General features: G+C 54.2%; 2 protein-coding genes across 14 annotated transcripts in view; one reads left to right on the top strand and one right to left on the bottom strand.

Moving 5' to 3' along the window:
- Positions 1-12,317, top strand: part of TCTN1 (tectonic family member 1) — a 32,547-nt gene extending 20,230 nt beyond the window's left edge. For 2 of the 4 annotated variants that reach the window (XM_062181891.1, XM_062181888.1), the window contains 9 exons: positions 1,176-1,285; positions 2,935-2,955; positions 4,988-5,122; positions 5,570-5,695; positions 6,087-6,172; positions 6,639-6,779; positions 8,375-8,537; positions 11,607-11,732; positions 12,073-12,317. In XM_062181891.1, coding sequence (XP_062037875.1) covers positions 1,176-1,285; positions 2,935-2,955; positions 4,988-5,122; positions 5,570-5,695; positions 6,087-6,172; positions 6,639-6,779; positions 8,375-8,537; positions 11,607-11,732; positions 12,073-12,216 — 1,052 coding nt within the window. In that variant the 3' untranslated portion in view covers positions 12,217-12,317. The remainder of the gene's footprint in view (positions 1-1,175; positions 1,286-2,934; positions 2,956-4,987; positions 5,123-5,569; positions 5,696-6,086; positions 6,173-6,638; positions 6,780-8,374; positions 8,538-11,606; positions 11,733-12,072) is intronic. The other 2 variants (XM_062181889.1, XM_062181890.1) reach the window with 2 other exon arrangements.
- A 914-nt stretch (positions 12,318-13,231) lies between these two features.
- HVCN1 (hydrogen voltage gated channel 1) overlaps positions 13,232-21,210 on the bottom strand; it is a 37,356-nt gene continuing 29,377 nt past the window's right edge. For all 10 annotated transcript variants that reach the window (XM_062181898.1, XM_062181895.1, XM_062181893.1 and 7 more), the window contains 4 exons: positions 19,766-19,870; positions 15,576-15,807; positions 13,503-13,615; positions 13,232-13,321 (listed from right to left, as the gene is read on the bottom strand). In XM_062181898.1, coding sequence (XP_062037882.1) covers positions 13,256-13,321; positions 13,503-13,615; positions 15,576-15,807; positions 19,766-19,870 — 516 coding nt within the window. In that variant the 3' untranslated portion in view covers positions 13,232-13,255. The remainder of the gene's footprint in view (positions 13,322-13,502; positions 13,616-15,575; positions 15,808-19,765; positions 19,871-21,210) is intronic.

A 21,210-nucleotide genomic window follows, 5' to 3' on the forward strand; every position in this document is an offset into this window, starting at 1 on the left:
TCAGGGTGGAGCAGAGCAGACAGCTGGAGCCCACATGGCCCTGCACTCCCTGCCTCCCAGTCCTGCTTCTCCTCTAACTTTGTACACACTAGGGACAGTGTAACCTAAAACCAAACCTAGATACCACTTTCACCTGTCTGGTCAGCAGTGCTCACCAATTTGAGGCTGCAGGAAAATAGGCACCCACCTGCATGGCTGGCGGGACTGTAAACTGATGCAGCCTCTGTGCAGGGCCGAGCAGCAAAATCCGGCAGAATTACGGACGGATGTGCCGTTCGGCCAGGACTCGGTTCTGCAGAAGCTCTAGGCCACATGGAAATACTAGATTGTAGAGAGCAAAGATAGAGACAACTTCAATATTAGCTCCATTAATAGGGAGCTAATGGAGTAATTATGCCACATCTCTAATGGAATATTACGGCTTCAGAGGGAAGAGGAAGTTCTTCATGCACTGAGACAGAATGGTCTGCAAGTACGTTGTTCAGGGAAGAAAGGGACAGAGGGCGTGTGTTTCATGGGTTTGTTGCCCATTTTTTAGACATGTGTATTTACTTGTATTTTTATAGAATGTTTCCAGAAAGACAACACAAGGAACTTCATGCTGGTTGCCTCTGGGGAGGGGATATGAACTGGAGGGAGACATTGTTCACTACCTTTTTGTGCCTTTTGAATCTGAATGTATTTATTACCTATTCACCTGTCTGTATTGTAACTTACTTTACAGTTTTACCTAGGTTATAGGTTTGTGTTTTTTTAAAGACTTACTTATTTTCAGAGTTAAACAGAGTGGGAGAGACACAGAGAGAGGTCTTTCATCCACTGGTTCACTCCCCAGATGGCCACAACAGCCAGCACTGGGCCAGGCTTAAGCAAGGAGCCAAAATCTTCGTCCAGATCTCCCATGTGGATGCAGGGGCCCGAGCATCCACATTGGGCCATTTTCCACTGCTTTCCCAGGCCATTAGCAGGGAGATGGATTGGAAGTGGAGCAGCCAGGACATAAACCTGTGCCCATATGGGATGCCAGTGTTGCAGGCAGTGGCTTTACCCACAGTGCCATAATACCAGCCCCCATAGATTATAGTTTGTTGTTTTTTTTTTTAAATTACCATTGAACAGTTGAAAATTTTCTTTTCTTTTGTCTTTTTTTCCCTTGGGAATGTTATGATTGCCAGCGTTTCTGGTGAACCAGGCTGTTAAGTGCACCAGAAGGGTAAATTTAGAGCAATGTGAGGACACAGAAGCTCTTAGCATGACTTACTACAGCAGCCCCCGGATTCTGCGGGTAAGCACTGAAGTGACCTGACGGCTTAGCTCTGTTTTCTGTTCCTCGTACTCTTTTTTTTTTTTTTTGACAGGCAGAGTGGACAGTGAGAGAGAGAGACAGAGAGAAAGGTCTTCCTTTTTGCCGTTGGTTCACCCTCCAATGGCCGCTGCGGCCGGCGCATCTCGCTGATCCGAAGCCAGGAGCCAGGTGCTTCTCCTGGTCTCCCATGGGGTGCAGGGCCCAAGGACTTGGGCCATCCTCCACTGCCTTCCCGGGCCACAGCAGAGAGCTGGCCTGGAGGAGGGGCAACTGGGATAGAATCCGGCGCCCCGACCGGGACTAGAACCCGGTGTGCTGGCACTGCAAGGCGGAGGATTAGCCTGTTGAGCCACGGCGCTGGCCCCTCGTACTCTTAAAATGTGACAACCATTGAATAATTTCAGTATACGACTGACAACTGGGTTTCAATTTTTCTTCTCCAATAAAATTTGATATTAGTGATTGTTGAAATAATTCTTTAGGTGACTTTTATTTTTATAGTTTTCTTATATTATGCTTTCATTCATTTTCTTCTTTCATTCATTTTGACTATAACCAGTAATGTCTATCTCCTAATTTAAAAAAAAATTAAAAACTTTAATCGTAAAAATATTTTAGTGTCTGTGACAGAAATAACCATATTAGCACCAGGAGAGAGAGCAGATGAAACAGGCAGCCAGGCAGGACAGGAAGTGGAATTTCTGGAGAAGGGAGAAGAGGCCGCCGTCTGGTGGCAGCGAGCAAAGCCGCAGTTGGTGGATGAGGGAGGCCGGGGGTGCAGTCTGGTCAGGAGGAGATGGAGGGTGCAGGGGAGGAGGCCTTTCCAGTGGTTGTAGAACATGTGACTGCTTCCTCTGCCCACCTGATTGCCTTTGTTAGGGGAGTATGGGGGTGGGGTGGCCCGTGGCCCCACTATTCATCTGGGTGTTAGTTTTTAGAATGAAATTTAACCTTTTCTCCCTACTCCCTGCCATCTCTTGTAAATCAGCCCTCCAGGCCTTGGTCTTCTCGCACTTGTCCAGGGCTCGTCTCTTGGTTGGCCAGGTGTAGGTTCCTTTCTGTGCAAGCCTTGGCAAACATGTCTGTTCATCCCCCCCCCCCCCCCAATTAAGCTGCCAGTGGCTTAAAAGGGTGTCTTGTAACAAGATTGGAAGAGATGGGGGACAGGAATTGGAAGTCAGGCCTTCAGAGAGAGCTCTGGCTAGATTGGGAGATGGGAGTGTGGCACCAAGGGGCTCAGGCTGGGGGCAGGAAATTGCCTGGGCAAGCAGCAGTGCCTTCCAGGGAGGGCAGGTGCAGTGGGAGGTGACCAGGAGGGCACCGTGCCTTCCTCACGGCGCTGTTGCCAGTGGCTGCGGTGTGGGAACACACAGGAATGACCCTGGGGCCTACCGACGCCGAGACCACTCTCCGAGCTGGCCTACGGAGCTTCCCCTCGGAAGGAAATGAATGTAGGAGAAGGCAATGCAGATTTGTAGATCTCAAATCTGGATTCTGAATTTCTGTTTTCCTCTTTGTGAACGCTTTAATGGAATGAATATGCCCTTTACCCTGAAGTCTGAAAAAGCAATGAAAATGCTTCCTTTTGTTGAACTTAACAAAATCTGTCATGCTTTGTTTTTGTCTAGGTGCCTAATTCAAGAACCAAGGTAAGAATATGCATTAATGGGAAGTTAGTTTTAATACACTGCCTTAATCACAAGAGCATTTCCCACACAACAAGCAAAAGCGAGACAGGGAAGTGGCTTAGCAGCTGACCTTGGACTCACAGGGGAGGTTTTCTCACTCCCTTCATGTCTGTGGCTCCACACTGTTTCTGGGTGACGATAGTGGGTGTTAGGTCCTGGGCATGAACACGCTTGAGGGAGACGTCTGGAAAGAAGCAGTGACTTTGGGTCTTGGGCTGCTCTGTGCGGCCTGCATCCCTCATCTGTGGAGCTCCTCTCGCTAGTGCAGTCTCGGACAGAGCTGTGCTGGTTGAAGCCGGGTAGGGCTGGAAGTCTCCTGAACCTGGCCTCTCCCTGTGTTTTCTTTGGTTCCTCTCAGGAATCCTAGGACTTCCAGGAGCCCAGTTTAAATGTCACATCCCTCCAACTGCTATGATTCAACCTGCGTAGACTTGAATCATCTGTGGGGCAGCCCCGCTTTCCGCCTGCACATGGTGTATCCTCGGTTCAGAGCAGCACGGGTGTGTGTTGGATACTCGTGTTGAGTGAATGGTGGGAGGTTGGTTCAGTCAAGTTGGGAAGGGGGAGGTCACTGAGAGGCAGGGAATGGGTGCCAGCAGCGGCTGAGTGTGGGACACTCCTGAAGTCCTTGATGCCAGTCAGCTGTCCCAGGAGGCAGGTCCTGTTGGATCACTGTGTGGCAGATGAGTCTGAGAGATGAGCTTGCCCACGCTGCACAGCTGGGAGGTGGCCAGCCAGTGGGGGCTCCGGGCAGCCTGGCCCAGCCACCTTGCACTTTACTGCGACCCTAACGAGCTCCGTTGAGTGACAGGCCCCACGGTACAGCTTCGCACGCGTTCACAGAGGGTGGCCACTGGGACTTCCGACTTAGGTCTCTGTGACACCAAAGCACAAGCAAGTAAAGAATAGCGGGGATTAACTGAAAAAGAGGGAGGGACCTCCTGGGGCGTGTTAGGATCAGGAACACAGAAACGGGATCCGGTTTTGATGGCTCGAAATCGTTGTTGGTGTCCGTGGAACCATCCATGAAAAACAGAAGGCCCTGTGGCCCCAGTGTTGCATTCGCTGTGGCGCCTTCCCTGTGGCTGGGCTGGAGAGGGGGACGTGACTGAGCGGGGCACGGAGCGGGTGAGAGCAGCCCTGCTGCCCGGAGCCCGGCTTTCGTGAGAGCCGATGGTCTGCTGCGGCTCGTGCTGTTCACACGAGTCCATTGGTCTTTCCAAAGCTGCTTTGAGCTGCACCCTTCAGATTGGCGCTCCATGCGCCACGGGCGTGGCTCCGTCAGCAGCGGTGCCGAGGGGCCTTCCTGGAAGCCAGTCTCATTGCCACCACAGGTTCAGGCCTGACTTATGCGAGGGCTGATTAAATCGTGCGGGCACTACGTGGTCCTGACACCCGCTGGGGCAGCCCGGTCGGCAGAGGGCACGGCAGCGAGGGTTTTCTTTCTGTCACGACAGCCACATCGTGTTTTCGTGTGGGGGTTTTGACGTAGAGGACGTTGCTGTCACCTTGGTTTTGGGAGCAGACACCACAGACCACTTATCTCTACAATGGTCTGCGAGTTCAAAGCTGTCTAGACAACTGGGAACCTTAGGTTCCTTCCTGAATAGTGGTTCCCGAGACTTGAACTTCAGAGGACGGGTTGGATGAGCGGTACAGTCAGGAGGGTCGCCTGCTGCTTTGCCGGTGCGCCGGCCACAGCCACTGATGAGAAGTGTTGTAACAGCATTGGCCTTGGTTGTCCCCGTTTGCTGTTGCCCACAATCCCACTGCTAGGTGATTTTGGTTGTATCTTTCTTGAGGGTTTTCTTAGTGAATGTGTATGTCTGAATATATCTAATTATAAGTGTCTGTATTGGTACAAATGTGGACTGAGTGTGCACACTGTTCTTTAGCAGGCTTGTCTCTGTGGAGGTTTGGTTCAAGTTTTATTACTTTAACTCATTCACCTGTGTTGTAGAGAGTCTTTCAAGTCCACATCTTTGCTCGGCAGGTCCCTATCACCATCCAGTCCATTGTCATCCAGTCGCTAAACAAAACACTCACCCGCCTAGCAGACCCGGAGGTGCTGCCGCCGTCTCTGATCACTGCTGGGCACGCCACAGTCTGCACGAACGTCGTCCTTGAGGTAGGCGCCCAGTCTGGCTTCGGAAGCCCCATCTGTTCGGCAGAGTCCTCTGCAGGTAACGGAATGCCGGGACACCTGCAAAGAGGTCTGGTTCCTCCTGCAGTGTCGCTTCTCCTGGCCTCCTGTGCGCCCTTATGCTCATCTCCAAGGGACAAGTACACTTGCAGGAATGCATCAGGACATTGTTGTTGTCTTTGGTTTAGCGCATGTCCCCTGTGGAGCTGGGTTAATTCTGCATGGCCCAGGTGATTTGGAACTTCGTTACAGAAGCTGGGCACAAAGGGGCTCCGGCGCACCCATCGCCTGGGGAGATGCAGAGGGAACCTCTCTCCCATTCCCCAGCGAAAAGCTGCAGCTAGTGGTGAGGCGGACAGGCTTTGCTGCTCCGCGGACAGCAGCTGAGATGTCGTGGGAACAGGTGTATTTGCAGCCTGGTTTTGGTTGTAGGTGAAGTACAGGCTCACGTACACAGACGCGGGTGAAATCACAAAAGCCGACCTCCGGCTCCTCCTGGGGACAGTCAGCAGTGCGGTGCTCCCACTGCAGCAGAAGTTTGAAATTCACTTCGTTCAGGTAAGCCGGATCATTTCGTACAAGGCTTCAATCGCCAAGTTAAAAAGTCCTACGTTCTTCCTGAGAAAAACTCAATTTAGCAATATCACCCCATCTCACCCTCTGTACTGAACAAAAGGTTTGCGTGTGGCATGTGGAGTTGGTAATGGAACCGGGCGTAGTCCTTGTGCCTTTCCCACTTGGAAACGCGATTCCTTTCCACGCTAGCTTGTTCTTTTACAGCCTGGTGCACTCCCACACCAGTAGGTATATTTATAATTCTGAGTAGGGGGAGGCATTCTTTTATTGGTAGGAGATTCCAGATTTTGTGGTGAGAAGCATCTCATTTTCTCCCTGCCGTTCCCTCATTAAAATGAGAATTCCTGGGGGGCACTTCTGCCTTGTTTTTCAGCACAGCACGAAGCCGATTCCTCTCAGTGGCAACCCTGGTTACGTTGTGGGGCTCCCGTTAGCTGCTGGATTTCAGCCTCAGAAGGGATATCCTTTGTGGTTCTGTAGGTCGGCACCCTGTCCGCCTGCCTCCAGGAAGGAGAGACCAGTGTCGGCCAGGGCACGCTCCTGGAGGCTCTGGCGGGGGTGGGGCGGGCTGCAGAGCCATGGAGGTGACAGCATGGCTGGGGAAAATGTGTTTGGAAACAAAAATCTTAAGACAGAAAAGTTGACATTCATTTAGTTGGGTTTAATTTCACACTTAAACAGAATCTCCTGAACAGATGTAGTCATTTTGAAAATTTGGAATTAATGTTGAAGAGCCAATTTTCTGAAGCCTTTTCCCCTGAGGATTATGAATCAAGGAAGATGGCTAGAACTCAGAATCCCAGGGGTCCGGGGAGGTTGGCTTTGGGTCTCACTCGTGTCTCACGTCACAGAGGTGACGCCATCTCCTTACCTGAGAATCGGGCTGCTCTAGCACTAGGTGGCTTTCCCTTAACTGTTGGTGAATGTCTGGGATCATCCAGACCACAAATAGGTACGGACAACTTACCATTCTCCGTAGCACAACTGAGCAAGACTGCTTAGCCCTGGAGGGCGTCCGAGCCCCGGTGTTGTTTGGTCACGACATGCAGTCTGGCTGTAAACTGAGGTAAGGAGCCACTTTGCCTGTCCAAGAGTGTGTGTGCCGACCACAAGGAGAACCGTGCAGCCTCTGCCTCGGCTGCTGAGCCATGAACGGCCACGTGCCGCGCTGTCCTTGCTGATGGGCGGTGGCAGAACTGTGCAGCTGTGGCAGGTGAGCGTGGCAAGCCTGCACGCTTCCTGCTGGCCTCCCAGCCACGACGTTGCCCTGGAAGTCCTACTCAAGGACCCTTCAGAAGGCTTATGGAAAAATCAAATGAAAAAATAAGTTTATTTTGGTGCAAAAAATGTGAAATTCATGTGTAGTTTTTTTCAACATAATGCATATCCTGTGAACTTTTTGAAGAGTCCTCATATGTATGGATTTCAAACTTTTTTTTTTTTTGGCACCAAAGTAAACTTTTCCTTTTCTTTCTTTTTTTTTTTTTTAATTTTTTGACAGGCAGAGTGGACAATGAGAGAGAGAGACAGAGAGAAAGGTCTTCCTTTGCCGTTGGTTCACCCTCCAATGGCCGCCATGGTTGGCGTGTTGCGGCCGGCGCACTGCGCTGATCCGATGGCAGGAGCCAGGGGCTTCTCCTGGTCTCCCATGGGGTGCTGGGCCCAAGCACTTGGGCCATCCTCCACTGCATTCCCTGGCCACAGCAGAGAGCTGGCCTGGAAGAGGGGCAACCGGGACAGAATCCAGTGCCCTGACCGGGACTAGAACCCGGTGTGCCGGCGCTGCAAGGCAGAGGATTAGCCTAGTGAGCCACGGCGCCAGCCCAAAGTAAACTTTTAATTTCATTTTCCATGAACTTTTTGGAGTGCCTTCTGATTTCTGAATTTTGATATTTGCATGTACAGCATGAGGAAACCAGTGAGAGGAACCCCAAATGTGATCAGTGTGTTTTTATTGTCGTCTTGTCAACTGTGTGCATACTGTAAAATGTCATATAGCTCTGGGGGGCTCATTATAAAGCCAGCAGTTCAAACCTCAGAGACTACCACTTCAGCTCATGTAGCTGTTTCTTTGGGAATCCAACCCCATATCTAGAAATAACCTTCATATAATTCCACTTCTTGATTTAAAAAAAAATTTTTTTTCCTTGGTGGATTTCCTCTGTGGAAGATCTGGCTCTCACAACATACTTTCCACTGCTCCCCAGGTTAATACTATCATGACTTTGGTTAGACCAAAATTTGCATTTTTAGTTTTGATCTCTTTAGGCCAGCATTCCATGGAATCCGTTTCTACAAGACGTGAGCAGGCATGGGTCTATAGTCCAGTATGTTTGGGGATACCAAATCAAAGTTACAACCACAACTGCTTCCTCTGGGAAGACTTACAACCGTAGAAGCCGTGTGCTTCGAGGAGAGACGGGGTCTCCCCGACTTTTGGCTGTGGAACCATTCTAGTAGTTTTGGGAACCCCGTTTGGGAAACATCTGGACTCATCGCCTTGGCTAAGATTTCATGAAGTTAGAGCCCCCTTGGCTTCTGCCGAGGAGCCCCCTTTTGCAGAGCTAAGAGTGCAGCTGAGGGCCATGGCTGCTGTTGAGACCCCTAGAAGCAGCTTCTGGGGACAGCGGCCCCTTCACTGACCTCTTTTCTCTTCCCTAGACTGACCAGAGCCCTCCCATGTCGGCTCTTGGCGCCAATAGTGAAGAGCCTGCTGGTGGGCCAGGGCTTTCCAGATTACGTGGCCCCCTTTGGAAATACCCGTGCCCAGGATGTGCTGGACTGGGTGCCCGTCCACTTCGTCACCCAGTCATCCAACATGAAGGTAAAGGGGGCAGTTGAAGGCACAGGCCGACAGTCTCTCCCTCTCCTGGGCCGGGTGCTGGGGCCCCGCAGGGAGTGAGGTGGTGTCTGGGTAGGAGCCTGGGTGCTATGAGCAGACTGGCCTGGATCTGTAATACTGAGTTTGCCCTGTGAGCAGTGTTGCCTGTGGCCAGCAGTTTGGAGGTCGGAACCTCTTTCCTGTGCAGTGGGAGTGACAGTCCCAGTACGGACCTGGCCCTTGTCAGGAGGGGGAGCTCGTTTGGTCCCTGGCACAGCAGCTAGTGTTCCTTTCCTAAATGGGGCTGCTGCTGGCCATCCTGGTGGTACGGGTCGGCCATTCCTAACCTGGACTTTGAGTGCTGATGCAATGCCACAAGTGAGAAATCCCGCTCCTTGTCATGGGCTGCAGGTGCAGGGCAGGTGTTTGGCCTAGCAGGTGACATGCTGGTTAGGATTCCTACAGTCCGTATTGGAGCGCCTGGGTTCAAGTCCTGTGTATGGCTCCCAATGCCAGCTTCCTCCTGATCCAGACCCTGGGAGGCAGCAGGCAATGGCCTAAGTGACTGAGCCCTGCCATCACAGGGGAGCCCTAGCTGGAGTTCTAGGCTCCTGATGGGCCTGGCCCAGCCTCACCTATTGTGGGTATTTGGAGAGTAAACCAGCAAATAGGAACTTTCTCTGTGTCTCAAAAACCAAACAAAAGAACAGGTGCAGTAAGAACATGATATAAAATTACCTTCAGCTGTGTTTGAGGTATATGTGAAATTGTGTTCAGACTCGGCTCCTATCCCCATTAAGTATATGCAGCTGTCCCCCAATCTGAAACCCTTTGGTAGGGGCTACTTAGCAAGCACCGGGACTTTGTCCCTGTTTGCTGGTGTTAGGTGAGCCCTCCGGGCATCTTGTGATGCGGTAAGATGAATGTGAGGGCTGTCTCCAAGGTGGCGGCTTCCTCCACATCACCGTCCCAGCCATTGTTCCTGTTCCACAGCGCAGCCCACGCGTGAGCTTTTAATTCTAAAGTTCCCAAAGGGTTTAATGGAAATTGACATCCTACAAATAGGCTCCTGGGCACGTGCGAGTCTCCTGCCCACCTTTTCTTTTGTCTTTGCCGTCAGCGCGTGGGCCGGGCCCTGTCCATCACCAGAGGCGCACTCCCCAGCTTATCCCCTAATCACCCTGCGTTTCTCTGTCAGTTTCTCGGGCTCATTATCTGCTTAGCACATTTATAGCAAGGGCGTCACAGGGTGAGGACCAGCTCACGAGCTCCGGTCCTGCCCTCTCCCCCGCAGGTCTCCAGCAGAGACCCGGGATCACTCAGTTCTGCTAACTCCTGTCCTGCTCCGCTGCCTCGGTGAACACAGCCAGTTGCCAGCCTCTTGGCAAGCTGGGAAGACGTCCTGTTCTTTTCTGCCCTCCAGAGGATGGCAGCTTGGGAGGAGGGGCAGCAGCGCAGGGTGCTGGCCAGGGTGCTTCCTGGCTTTGGCACCTGCCAGCAAGTAGTCAGGGTGCTCCGAGGGCCTGCGGTGGGTTCTGTTCCGGCCGTGTAGGTAACAGCTGCATGAGCGTCTCCACACTTCTGTTTACACCCACTGCCTCCTATCCGGATGGCCTGATACACCCAGGGGTTGCTGGTTCATTCCCTAAGTGGCCACAACAGCCAGGGCTGAGCGGGCTGAAGCCAGGAGCCTGGAACGCCATCCGGGTCTCCCACGTGAGTGCAGGGGCCCAAGGCCTTGGGTCACCTTCCACTTCTTTCCTAGGCACATTAGCAGGGAGCAACATCAGAAGTGGAGCAGCTGGGACGCAATCAGCGCTCATATGGGATGCTGGCACTGCAGGCTGCAGCTTAATGCTGGCTCCATTTGCTTGCAAGTTTCTTTTAAGATTTTATTTCAGAGGTAGAATTACAGAGAGAGAGGTCTTCCATCCACTGGTTACTCCCCAAATGGCCGCAATAGCCAGATCTGGGCTGATCTGAAGCCAGGAGCTTCTTCTGGGTCCCCCATGTGCGGGCAGGGGCCCAAGCAGTTGGGCCATCTTCCACTGCTTTCCCAGGCCATCAGCCAGGAGCTAGATCAAAAGTGGAGCAGCCGGGTCTTGAACCTGTATCCATATGGATGCTGGCATTGCAGGTGGAGGCCTAACCTACTATGCCACAGCGCAAGGTTCTTAAAGGCAGTTCCCAGCTCAGGAATTGTGACAGTGCCTTGCTGGCAGGTGCCAAAGTCAGGAAGCCCACTTAGCTACTCATGTCCTGAGGTGTGTCTAAAACAATCTATATCGTGGAAAAATTCCAGACACACTCAGAAGTAGCACAGTGTAACAGAGTCCCCATCTACCCCTCAGGCAGCATCAACAGGTACCATGGTTGCCAGCTGAAGGCAGGAGGGAGGTCTGGAAGGCCCACTTGTCTGTTTTCCCTTGGGGTTGACCAAGCAAAGAGCCTGGGGCAGAGGCCGCAGATCCAACTCTGTAGTGTTGAGCCTCAGCTTAGGCAGCTTGGCCACGGCAGGCTCAGTGCACACGAGTGGTTCGTGTCTGACAGCATACGGGCACTGCCCATGTATCCAAATATCACAGTGCTGCCTATTGAAGAAATTAGGAAAAAAAAAATGAGAAGCCAGCCCTTGGGTTTCCGCACGACGAGCCTTCAGGTTCTGTTCTGCGAATACCCCCATTCTCTCCAGGCCCCTCGTGCCAGCCAGCCTCTTGTAGTACCTGCAGGGCAGACGGTTGAGAACAGGTAGCTGAAGGCCCAGCAAGCTGTTAAGGCCCCAGGGTTCCACAGCTGGCTTTGGGACTGCCATGGCTCCCAGGTGATGTGGGCCTCTGCAGAAGCAGCAGGGGATGCAAAGTTAGGCTCTCGGTGTTGAAGTGTTTCTGATGCCCTGAGTACTTCCAGAGCGCGCTTTGTCTAAGCTGTTTTTGCCTGAGCTTCCAGTCTATTCATCCTGTTGTTCAGGACATCTTGTAATGTATGAAGCATTTTCTAATTAGAACTGTGAGCTGCAGATTAAGTCTGAGGTTGTACAGGATTCACACTGATGAGTGGCATTTTGTTCTGCAGGATTCTTGCCAGCTCCCTGTGGCTCTGGTTATAGAAGTGAAGTGGACCAAATACGGGTCCTTGCTGAACCCACAGGCCAAAATCGTGAACGTGACCGCGCGTCTCCTCTCCTCCTCGTTCCCCGAGGTGTGTCTCCCTGTAGCCTCGAGCAAACTCAAGTGTGGCTGGGGAGTTTTAAAGGATTATCACTTAACAATTTGGATTCTGAGACTAATTTCAGTCATTCTTTGCCTTTTACTTAGTTTGAGCATGGTTTTATTTGCATTAGTATTCTTGTTTAGACTTGATATTGGATGTCAGGACAACCCGAGTAAAATGGTCCCTCGCGGGCAGCTTAGTAGCCAACAGCCCTCTGTGTCCATCGGCCTCGCCAGCAGGCAGTGGTTGAGCGAGGGAGTGAGCGAGAGATCCCGTGTGTTCTGGGCGCACGCCGGGGGCGGGACTTGCATCTGACTTTTTGCTGCAGGTGCACTCAGGAAGTGAAAGGACGACTCTTCTTTCCACTGCGGTTACCTTCGTGGACGTGTCTGCACCTGCAGAGGCCGGCTTCCGGGCTCGACCAACCATCAACGCCAGGCTGCCCTTTAACTTCTTCTTCCCGTTTGTCTGACGTGAGCTGTTGCCTAAGGACACACTCCCACCTTGCTGTCTTCCCCTGAGGAGGACCGGAATCCATCCCTCCTTGCCCTGGAGGCTGTCCCAGACCAGCGCCGCCCTCTCTCGTCCTGCGGGCATCTGGTGTTGGGCTTTCCCGGCACTCACCCGAGAGGTCACAGGTCCTCAGGAAGCCCTCAAGCTCCAGCAGCAGGAACGGCCTCGCCTCTTCACTCATCCCCTGCTTCATGGGAGCTATTTTAAACAGTATGTGTTGTTTTTAGTTCAGGTTTTCTTTGCTTTACAGATATGGTTGAAATGAGTACAAAAATAGCAAAATATCATGCAAAGTCACATAAGTAGATTATAAAGCTTCACGTGGGCTCTTCCCCTAAAGAGCATGCTAATTACAGGGGAGGCGCAGGTCTAATTGCCACTGTGTGCCGGCCCCACACCAGCTCCAGCTCCAGCTGGTGTGGGGTGCTACCCAGGAAAGAATACAGGAGGAGGCCCTGGGGAGGGACAGAGTTTATTTTCTACATTAATTGTACAGTAATTGAGAAAACCCTTGTCAGGTGGCAGAACGAGGTGGCGGCAGCTAGAATCCGGACGTGCAGCTGCGTGCTGCAGGGGCGGGGCCCGCGAGCAGCTCCCCTGGGGTAAGCTGACAAGAGCAGCTGTTTAGAACAGCTAGGAACTAAGACTGTGCTCCCCTGCAAGGCCGTGCTGGTCCTTCTGTGTACACAGGCGCTCTGGAAACTGTACATCTGATGAGATTAAATTGTATATACAACGGGTGAGTGTTCCACTTCCGCGTTCGCTCGCAAGCAGGAACGTTCATGCTGAGCGAGAGAGTCGACAGAAGTGTTACCCAGGGCGGCGTGGGCATGGGGCTGTGTCCATTCCCGAAGGCTATGTCCACCCTGAATCCACGCTGGGCAGATGGAGGCAAAGGCATCAGGCCAGACCTCTCCCGACGGCCCCAGGCGCTGCGGTCAGCGCTCTGGCCCGGCGTACACCGTGCGCTTGTCCTCTCTCGGGGAAGCCGTGCTGGTCTAGTTCACCTCGCCCAGAAGTCCGTGTTGTCTCAAGAGCTTGTTGAGTCTCTCGATTTCCTGTTCCTGTTGCAAAAGCAGACAAATGTGAGAATTTTCCCCTGTGAGCCTAACGGGGATGTAACAGTCACCCAGGGGTGCAAGGGGAGGAAGGCTCCATGCCTCACGGGACTCGGCCCTCCGGGGAGACCCCTCTGATCGGACAGGGCTGCAGGCTGCGAACGCCCTCCCCAGCGGCCCTCCCTACCTTCTCGGAGCAGCTGAATTCGAGGTGCTGGACCTTGGCGGCCAGCTGGATATTCATCTGTTTCAGCCGTAGGAGTTTCCGTTCTGAACGTGTCTTCACCGAGATGATTATCCCTGGAAAACAACTGAGGGCCTCAGTGCCGCTGGCTTCTGATTTTAACCCCTCAGGGCCAAAAGATTTGTGTTATCAAAGCAGCTGGGAGTGGTGCAGGCGAGCATCAGAGCGAGGAGGATCTGTGCTTTGATTTCTGAGCTACTCAGGATCTGGTTATGCGGATAAGAAATCAGGGACAAGAATCCTGGGGCCTGCGCTGTGGTGCAGTGGGTTAAGCTGTCACCTGTGATGCCGGCGTCCTATATGGACACTGGTTCGAGTCCTGGCTGCTCCTCGTCTGATCCAGCTCCCTGCTAATGCACCCGGGAAAGCCCTGGAAAATGGCCCAAGTGCTTGGGCCCCTACCACCCACACGGGAGACCCGGAGGAAGCTCCCAGCTTCAGCCTGGCCCAGCCTCAGCCATTGTGGCCATCTGGGGAACGAACCAGTGGATGGAAGACCTCTAACTCTTTCAAATAAATAAAATCAATTTTAATACTTGTGGCTGGCGCCATGGCTTAACAGGCTAATCCTCCACCTTACGGTGCCAGCACACCAGGTTCTAGTCCCGGTTGGGGCACCGGATTCTGTCCCAGTTGCCCCTCTTCCAGGCCAGCTCTCTGCTATGGCCCGGGAAGGCAGTGGAGGATGGCCCAAGTGCTTGGGCCCTGCACCCGCATGGGAGACCAGGAGAAGCACCTGGCTCCTGCCTTCAGATCAGCACGATGCGCCGGCCACAGCGGCCATTGGAGGGTGAACCTACGGTAAAAAGGAAGACCTTTCTCTCTCTCTCTCTCACTATCCACTCTGTCAAAAAAAAAAAAAAAAAAAAAAAAAAAAAAAAAGTGACAGATCCCGTTGAGCACTGCACACATGTCCCCTTGTTCTATAAAAAAAAAAAATTTAATACTTGTGATTATTTTTTTTTTTAAAGTTTCTTAATACAGGACTTGTGCACAGCAGTGTGTGGGTATGGGCAACAGGGTGCACAGATGTCGAGGGCCCAGGGCAGGAGCCGCCTCTCCAGTAACAAAGGCTTTCACTCCTGAGAGACCCAAGTTCTCTTGAGCACCAGATCGGACCTTGACCGAAACCTGCCCCTACTGTGACAAGGCACATGGAGTTGGGGCCTTGTTCTTCACGGGGTCTGCTGGGGCAGAGGGGCCTTCACAGGACTCAGGAGGCCACCCAGGAAAGCAGCTGATGTCACAGGACACCCTGTGGGCAGACTGTCGTCTCGCCCCACGCCTGGAGACTCAGACTAGGCTGGACATGCCACGCACCTGGGAGCACTTCCAAAGCGGCCTCTGCCCGGCTCCCCAGCCCCTTGGCAGCAGGCTCACTTACAAAGGCCCCATAGGGGACTGCTGCAGCAGGTGCATGGGTGACCTTGGAGGGACTCTGACCAGGTCACCCCAGCTGGTGGTCACTCTGTCTGCAGAAGCACAGCTCCAGCCGGTGTGTGAGCAAGAGCATCTGTACCTGGTGTCCATCAGTGTCCCAGGTGTGTTCTGCAGAGCCAGCAGCTAGGCCATGTTAGTAGGTGCACTTCTCCCCAAATGTCAGAATGTCAGTTTGGAGCACTGCGGGAGCTCTCCACACCTTGCTCCTGCCAAGGCCCTGGGCCTTTCTCAAAGGCAGGGGCTTCCACCTGGGAGCGGCTCCCAGCTAGCTGTGTCCCTGCTGGACGGGGCCACCCAAGGAGGGCTGGGTTGGGCAGGATCCTCATGTGGGAACCCCGGACTAAAAGCAAGCAGGGCGGGCCTAATGGTGTGTTCATATTCAGCATGCGTCCTGGTCTCCAGGTGTAACCACAGAGGCAGCGGTGGGATGTGAAATCACACCCCTTCGCTTCTCTCTCGACTCCCCACGAGAAGGAGCAGGAGGCTGTGATGGAAACCACGGGTGTGTGTAAGCGCAGGCACCCAGGGATCACCAGCTGTGCCCACTCCCAGCCCCCGCCCTCTGCCCCAACGCACCATTGACGATCCGGGCCACCCGCCAGAGCCGGAGCAGAATCAACAGGCCAAGAGCCTCAAAGTCGTGCTCCCGGAACAGGAGGACAATATCGAGGATGAACGAAACCACCACCACCACGGCATCCAGGATTTCGAACTTGTGGTGGAAGAACTCCAGGCGGAAGACAAATATCTTCAAGGAAATCTCCAGCAGAAAGGAGACCAAGATGATGATGCTCATGTAGTGGAACACCTGGAGGGACAGGGCCGCGTTAGCCAGGCCCAGGCCTGCTGGCCTCGGCGCACCTGCCTGGCGGTTGACAGGTTCCGAACTGGGCGCTGTTCCCAGTGCTGGAAATGCAACGGTGCCCACTGCAGACAAGGTCCCAGTTCTTTTTTTTTTTTTTTTTTTTTAATTTTACTAGGTTGGTGGTGTGGTGTCACCGGGTAAGCTGCTGCCTGCAATGCCGGTATCCTATTTGGGCGCCAGTTTGTGCCCTGGCTGCTCCACTTCTGATCCGTGAGCTCCCTGCTAATGTGCCTGGGAAAGCAGCAGAAGGTGGCCCAAGTCCTTGGGCCCCTGCAATCCACGTGGGAGACCTGGATGAAACTCTTGGCTTCAGCCTGGCTCAGCCCCGGCTGTTGTGGCCATTTGGGGAGTGAACCAGTGGGTGGAAGCTCTTTTTTTCTGTCCCTCTCCCTCATTCCGTAAATCTGCCTTTCAAATTAGTCTTTAAAATAAATTTATTCACTTGAGAGACAGAGAATGAGAATGCATGTGCTCTCGTCTACCGGTTCACTCCCCAAATACCTGCATAGCTGGGGCTAAGTCACGCCAAAGCAGGGAGCTCCCTCCAGGTCCCCCACGTGCGTGGCAGGGACCCAAGGACTTGAGCCATCACATGCTGCCTCCCAGGGTCTGCATTAGTGGAAGCCAAAATTTAGAACTGGGAGTGAACCGAAGCATTCCAACGAGGCTACATACCTGCCCAGGTGCCTGGGTTTTTTGGTTTTGTTTAAGATTGATTTATTTGTTTGAAAGGCAGAGTTAGAGGCAGAGAGAGAGAGGTCTTCCATCTGCTGGTTTACTCCTTAGATGGCCATAATGGCTGGTGCTACCCCCATCTGAAGCCAGGAGCTTCTTCCAGGTCTCCCATGCAGGTGCAGGGGCCCAAGGACTTGGGCCATCTTCTACTGCTTTCCCAGGCCACAACAGAGAGCTGGGAAGTGCAGCAGCCAGGACATGAAGTGGCACTCAAATGGATGCCAGCACTGCAGATGGCAGCTTTACCCGCTGCGCCACAGCGCCAGCCCTACCCTGTTCTCTTGAAGAGCAATTAGGCAAGGTCAGAATGAAAACATCCACCATGCCCTTTGACCCACAGTTCTACCACTGGGAGCTCATCCTACAGCTAGACTCACGGGTGCACCAAGAGGACCCAGAGCCAGGTTGTCGGCACTGTCGGTAGGACAGCATCTAAGGACACGCCTTAGATGGCACCTGCTCTACCAGGCACTACTCAGTGGTCACGAAACAGGCATATCCAGGCGGACAGACGGGCGATGGTCAGGTAACAGCGCTCACGGGTGTTGATTCACACGTACCAGTCCTCACCAAGTGCTGCCAGGGAGCAAGGGAGGGACCCAGGACTCGTCCAAAGTGCGTGGCAGGGTGGGCGCTGGACCTGATGGTTATGCCACTGCTGGGGCCGCCTGCATCCCGCACTGGAGTGCCTGGGTTCGAGTCCCAGCTCCACTCCGCATCCTAGCTTCCTGCTCACACGCACCCCGGGGGGCAGCAGGGAGTGTCTCCCGTACCTGGGAATCTGCTCTCAGGCAGGAGACCTGGACGGAGGCTGGGCACCTGTCTTCTTCTAGCCCAGCCCTGGCTGCTGTGGGCATCTGAGGAGTGAGCCAGCACAGGAGACAGCTCTGTCTTCCTTTCAGATAAATTTTTTTTTTTTTTTTTTTTTTAAAAACAGTACCAGTTTGGTTGAAGAGGCTCACAGTGACCAAATTTGGGACAATTTGAAAATGACTTAGAATGATTATAGTTCCCTGAAACCAATCCACAAGTCCGGAACGAGGCCCAGCACACCCACACACACACACACACGGGAGAAGCAGAAAACTATTAAAGAACACAAATTACTGAAGGCAGAGGAAAGACAGCATCTGAAGGCCACCATTTAGTCCCCCCGGTGCACTCACTCGCTCAGACAAGGATTATCGGTGGTGCCAGCTGGGGACGAGGCCGCTGGCACGGCAGCCGAGTGTTAGGCCGGTTATTTGTAACTGCTGAGGGAACGCTGCCTGGACAGTGCGGCAAGCGGCCACGGAGCAGGACCCTGGCATCCCATGCCAGGAGTAGCCCTGGGCCAGCGCTGTGGCACAACGAGTTCAGTCACTGCCTGGGATGGCCACATCCCACAGGGGCGCTGGTTCAAGTCCCAGCTACTCCGCTTGCAATGCAGATCCTGCCCGTGTGCCTGGGAAGGCAGTGATACTTGGGTCCCTGCTGCCAATGTCAGGGACCCGGTGGAGTTCCTGGTTCCAGCCTGGCTGTTGCAGCCATCTGAGGTGTGAACCAGGAGATGGAAGATCTCTCACACTCAGCCTTTCAAATATAAAGTTTAAAAACGTAAAACCAGCCCATCAGTCTGGCCTCACCTCTGATGTCCAGGGGATAAGGACAGATTCAAGGACCTCTGAAGTTAGCCCAGCACTGTGGCACAGCAGGTTCAGCCGCTGCCTGCCATGCCAGCATCCCATGTGAGCGCTGGTTTGAGTCCTGGCTGTTCTTCCAATCCAGTTCCCTGCCGATGCGCCTGGGAAGGCAGCGGAAGACGGCCCAGGTACTTGGGCCCCTGCACCCATGTGGGAGACCCAGATGGAGTTCCAGGCTCTGGCTTTGGCCTGGCCATTGTGGCCATTTGGGAAGTAAACCAGCAGATGGGAGATCTCTCTCTGTAGTTCTACCTTTTAAATAAATAGTGTCATGAGAACAAATTAAAAAAAGAAGTAAGAGGATTCTACATTAAAAAATCTCACGATATAACCAAGTAGAAGATTGGAGTCTGGACAGCTCCAGGATAGCTGAGGGAACTTGAGTCAAAGCACGTCTTCGCTATTCTGGAGTGACTGCTCCTTTACCATCACCGTTCTGTGGGACAAAGACCTGTCCCCAGGCTGGAGTCCTCAGGGCTGAAGAGCAGTGGGACTGTCACAGAAAATGGATGTGGGTGTGGACAGAGCAAAGCAGCGAACAGGCCGAGGTGCACATGTGCCCTTCTTAACAGCTGCAGCCCCACAGGCACGGGACTGCTTCCGTTAAAAGGAGGGGGGAGACGGTCACCTCGGCCCAGGGTGGGGCTGACAGAGAAGGCGGGTGCTGGGGCTGCCTCTGGGGAGGCATGCAGGGCGAGGGGGCTTCATGGTTCCCCCTGCCCTTTTTACCACTTGGAAAGGAGATTTGTGGTCAGCTCCATCACTGTTCCTTTTTAAAGAGGTATTTATTTACTTGAAAGGCAGAGTTACAGAGAGGAGGAGGAGAGACAGATCTTCCATCTGCTGGTTCACTCCCCAGGTGGCCGCCAATGACCAGGGCTGGGCCAGGCTGAAGCCAGGAGCTGCTTCTAGGTCTCCATCGGGGTGCAGGAGCGCAAGCACTTGGCCCATCTTCAGCTGCTTTCCCAGGCCATAGCAGGGAGCTGGAACAGAAGTGGAGCAGCCGGGACTCGAGCCTGTGCCCATATAAGGTACCGCAGGCAGTGGCTTAACCCCCTGCACCACAGCACCGGCGCCAGCTCCACTATTTTTACAGAAGGACAGAGCGGGAGATGGTTGAGACAGGTGCATCCACCGCCCCTTGGGCACAGGTCTGGGTGGGCTCCACCAGGACCCATCTGCTGGATAAACAAGCGGGACCACAGCCCCTCCACCAAAGACAGCAGGAGACACGGCTCGCTCGCCCCAGGAAGCCCAAGGGCATGGAGGCAGTGGCTCTGGAAGCGGTGGCAAGCTGCAGCCCGGCGGTTAGCGTCGCTGGAAGCTCCCACGGATCAGGCAGCGTAAGCTTTCCCACTGGAGGGGAAGCTTCCCCAGAGTTTGGAAAGGGAGGCGCTTTGCCCTCCGACACGCCCGGTCACACCGCCCCCCCCCCCCCCCCCCCCGTTTCGGTAGGGGAAGCGCGAGGGCCGCCGGGAGCTTACCCTGGCGGCGTAGTTGTTCTTGTCGGGCTGGATGATCTTCAGGTCCAGGATGAGCTCGGCCAGCACCAGCAATGCGTCCAGGACGACCAGGCAGATGACGATGACCTGCGGGCCGAGGCCGGGAGGGGGACAAGGCCTGAGGCCTCTGTGTCGCTAAGCACTGGTCTGGAAACACCCGGGAGGAGACCCCTGGGGGTGTGCCACCGCCCTCCCGCTGGCCTCTGCCTGCCCGGCTCGCGTGTTGGCCCTTGGTCACCGCAGGTTTCTTGTTCCCTATGTATCCAATACCACGTCTCCAACGGAAGCACCACTTGCCAGGCGGCACAGAGTACAGGAAGCCTCTCCTTGTTCCCTCCTGGGCATGGCTGCTGTCTGGGCGTGCACAGAATGCACACTCCCGAAATCTCTGGACATGCCAGCCTCGGAGATCCGAGTCCCGAGGCTCCCCTGGGCCAGCGGCTGCCGGGTTATGGCGCTGCCCGCCCCACGCAAGGCCGCCTCGGCCAGGCTGGGAGCTGCTCTGCCCTCTCACGTGCACCCTGGACAGCGGAGAAGAGGTGGAGGAGGCACAGTCATGGCTTTGGGAGGCTGGGCAGCAGGTGGGTGGTCTCTCCGGTGGCCCTTGTGGGGCGGCTGGCGGGGACCGTGGTGGGGGATGCTGGCGAGGGGGCAGCGACAGCATTCGGGGACTCATGGTGGAGCTGGAAGTGGCAGCAATGGGAGGAGCCCCAAAGCACCTCGTGTGACCTCCCTGCCTTCGAGATCCCAGGCCACCGGGTGGCATCCCCAGGGCCTGGCCGCTGCTACTGTGGGCAGGTGCATGTTCAGGGCTCTGCCAGGGAAGGGCTGTGAGGCCCGGGGAGCCCGGCACAGCCTGCGGCACCTGCTGTGTTGAAGCAGCAGAGCACGTGATGAGCAAGTCCGTTCAGTAGCCGGATAAGGACTCAGACCCTTGCTGGCTTTGCTTCTTATCGTTGCTTCTGCCTGAGCCAAGAGAGCTCAGAGCTCACGTGGTTCAAAACCAAGGCACAGAGATACTAAGAACAAGACCCACTATTCAGCCACCCAAAAGGAGAGGCGTTGACACCTGCTGCCCCGTGTGTGAGCCCAGAAAACATCGTGCTAAGGCCGAGAAGCCAGGCCCCAGGGCCGCACACACGCACTGTTAGCTGTGTCCAGAACAGGCAGGTGATGGCTGCCCGGGGCTCAGGGTAGGGAGGCATGGGGTCTCCTCCGGGCAGGTATGTGGTATTCTGGAATGAGGTAGTACACTCGCCATCCTACAACCCTCCGCTGAATAAATGCCATCGTCGCTCCAAAATGCTGAATTCTACGCTAGGAGACTCTCACCGGAGTTTAAAGTATCAGACACGAGAGGAAGAGACTCAAGACCGTGAACCCACCATGGCCTCTATGACCCAGGTCTGAGGGGAGCCGCGTCACAA

Source organism: Lepus europaeus, chromosome 23, assembly GCF_033115175.1.
Source record: "Lepus europaeus isolate LE1 chromosome 23, mLepTim1.pri, whole genome shotgun sequence".
Taxonomy (NCBI): domain Eukaryota; kingdom Metazoa; phylum Chordata; class Mammalia; order Lagomorpha; family Leporidae; genus Lepus; species Lepus europaeus.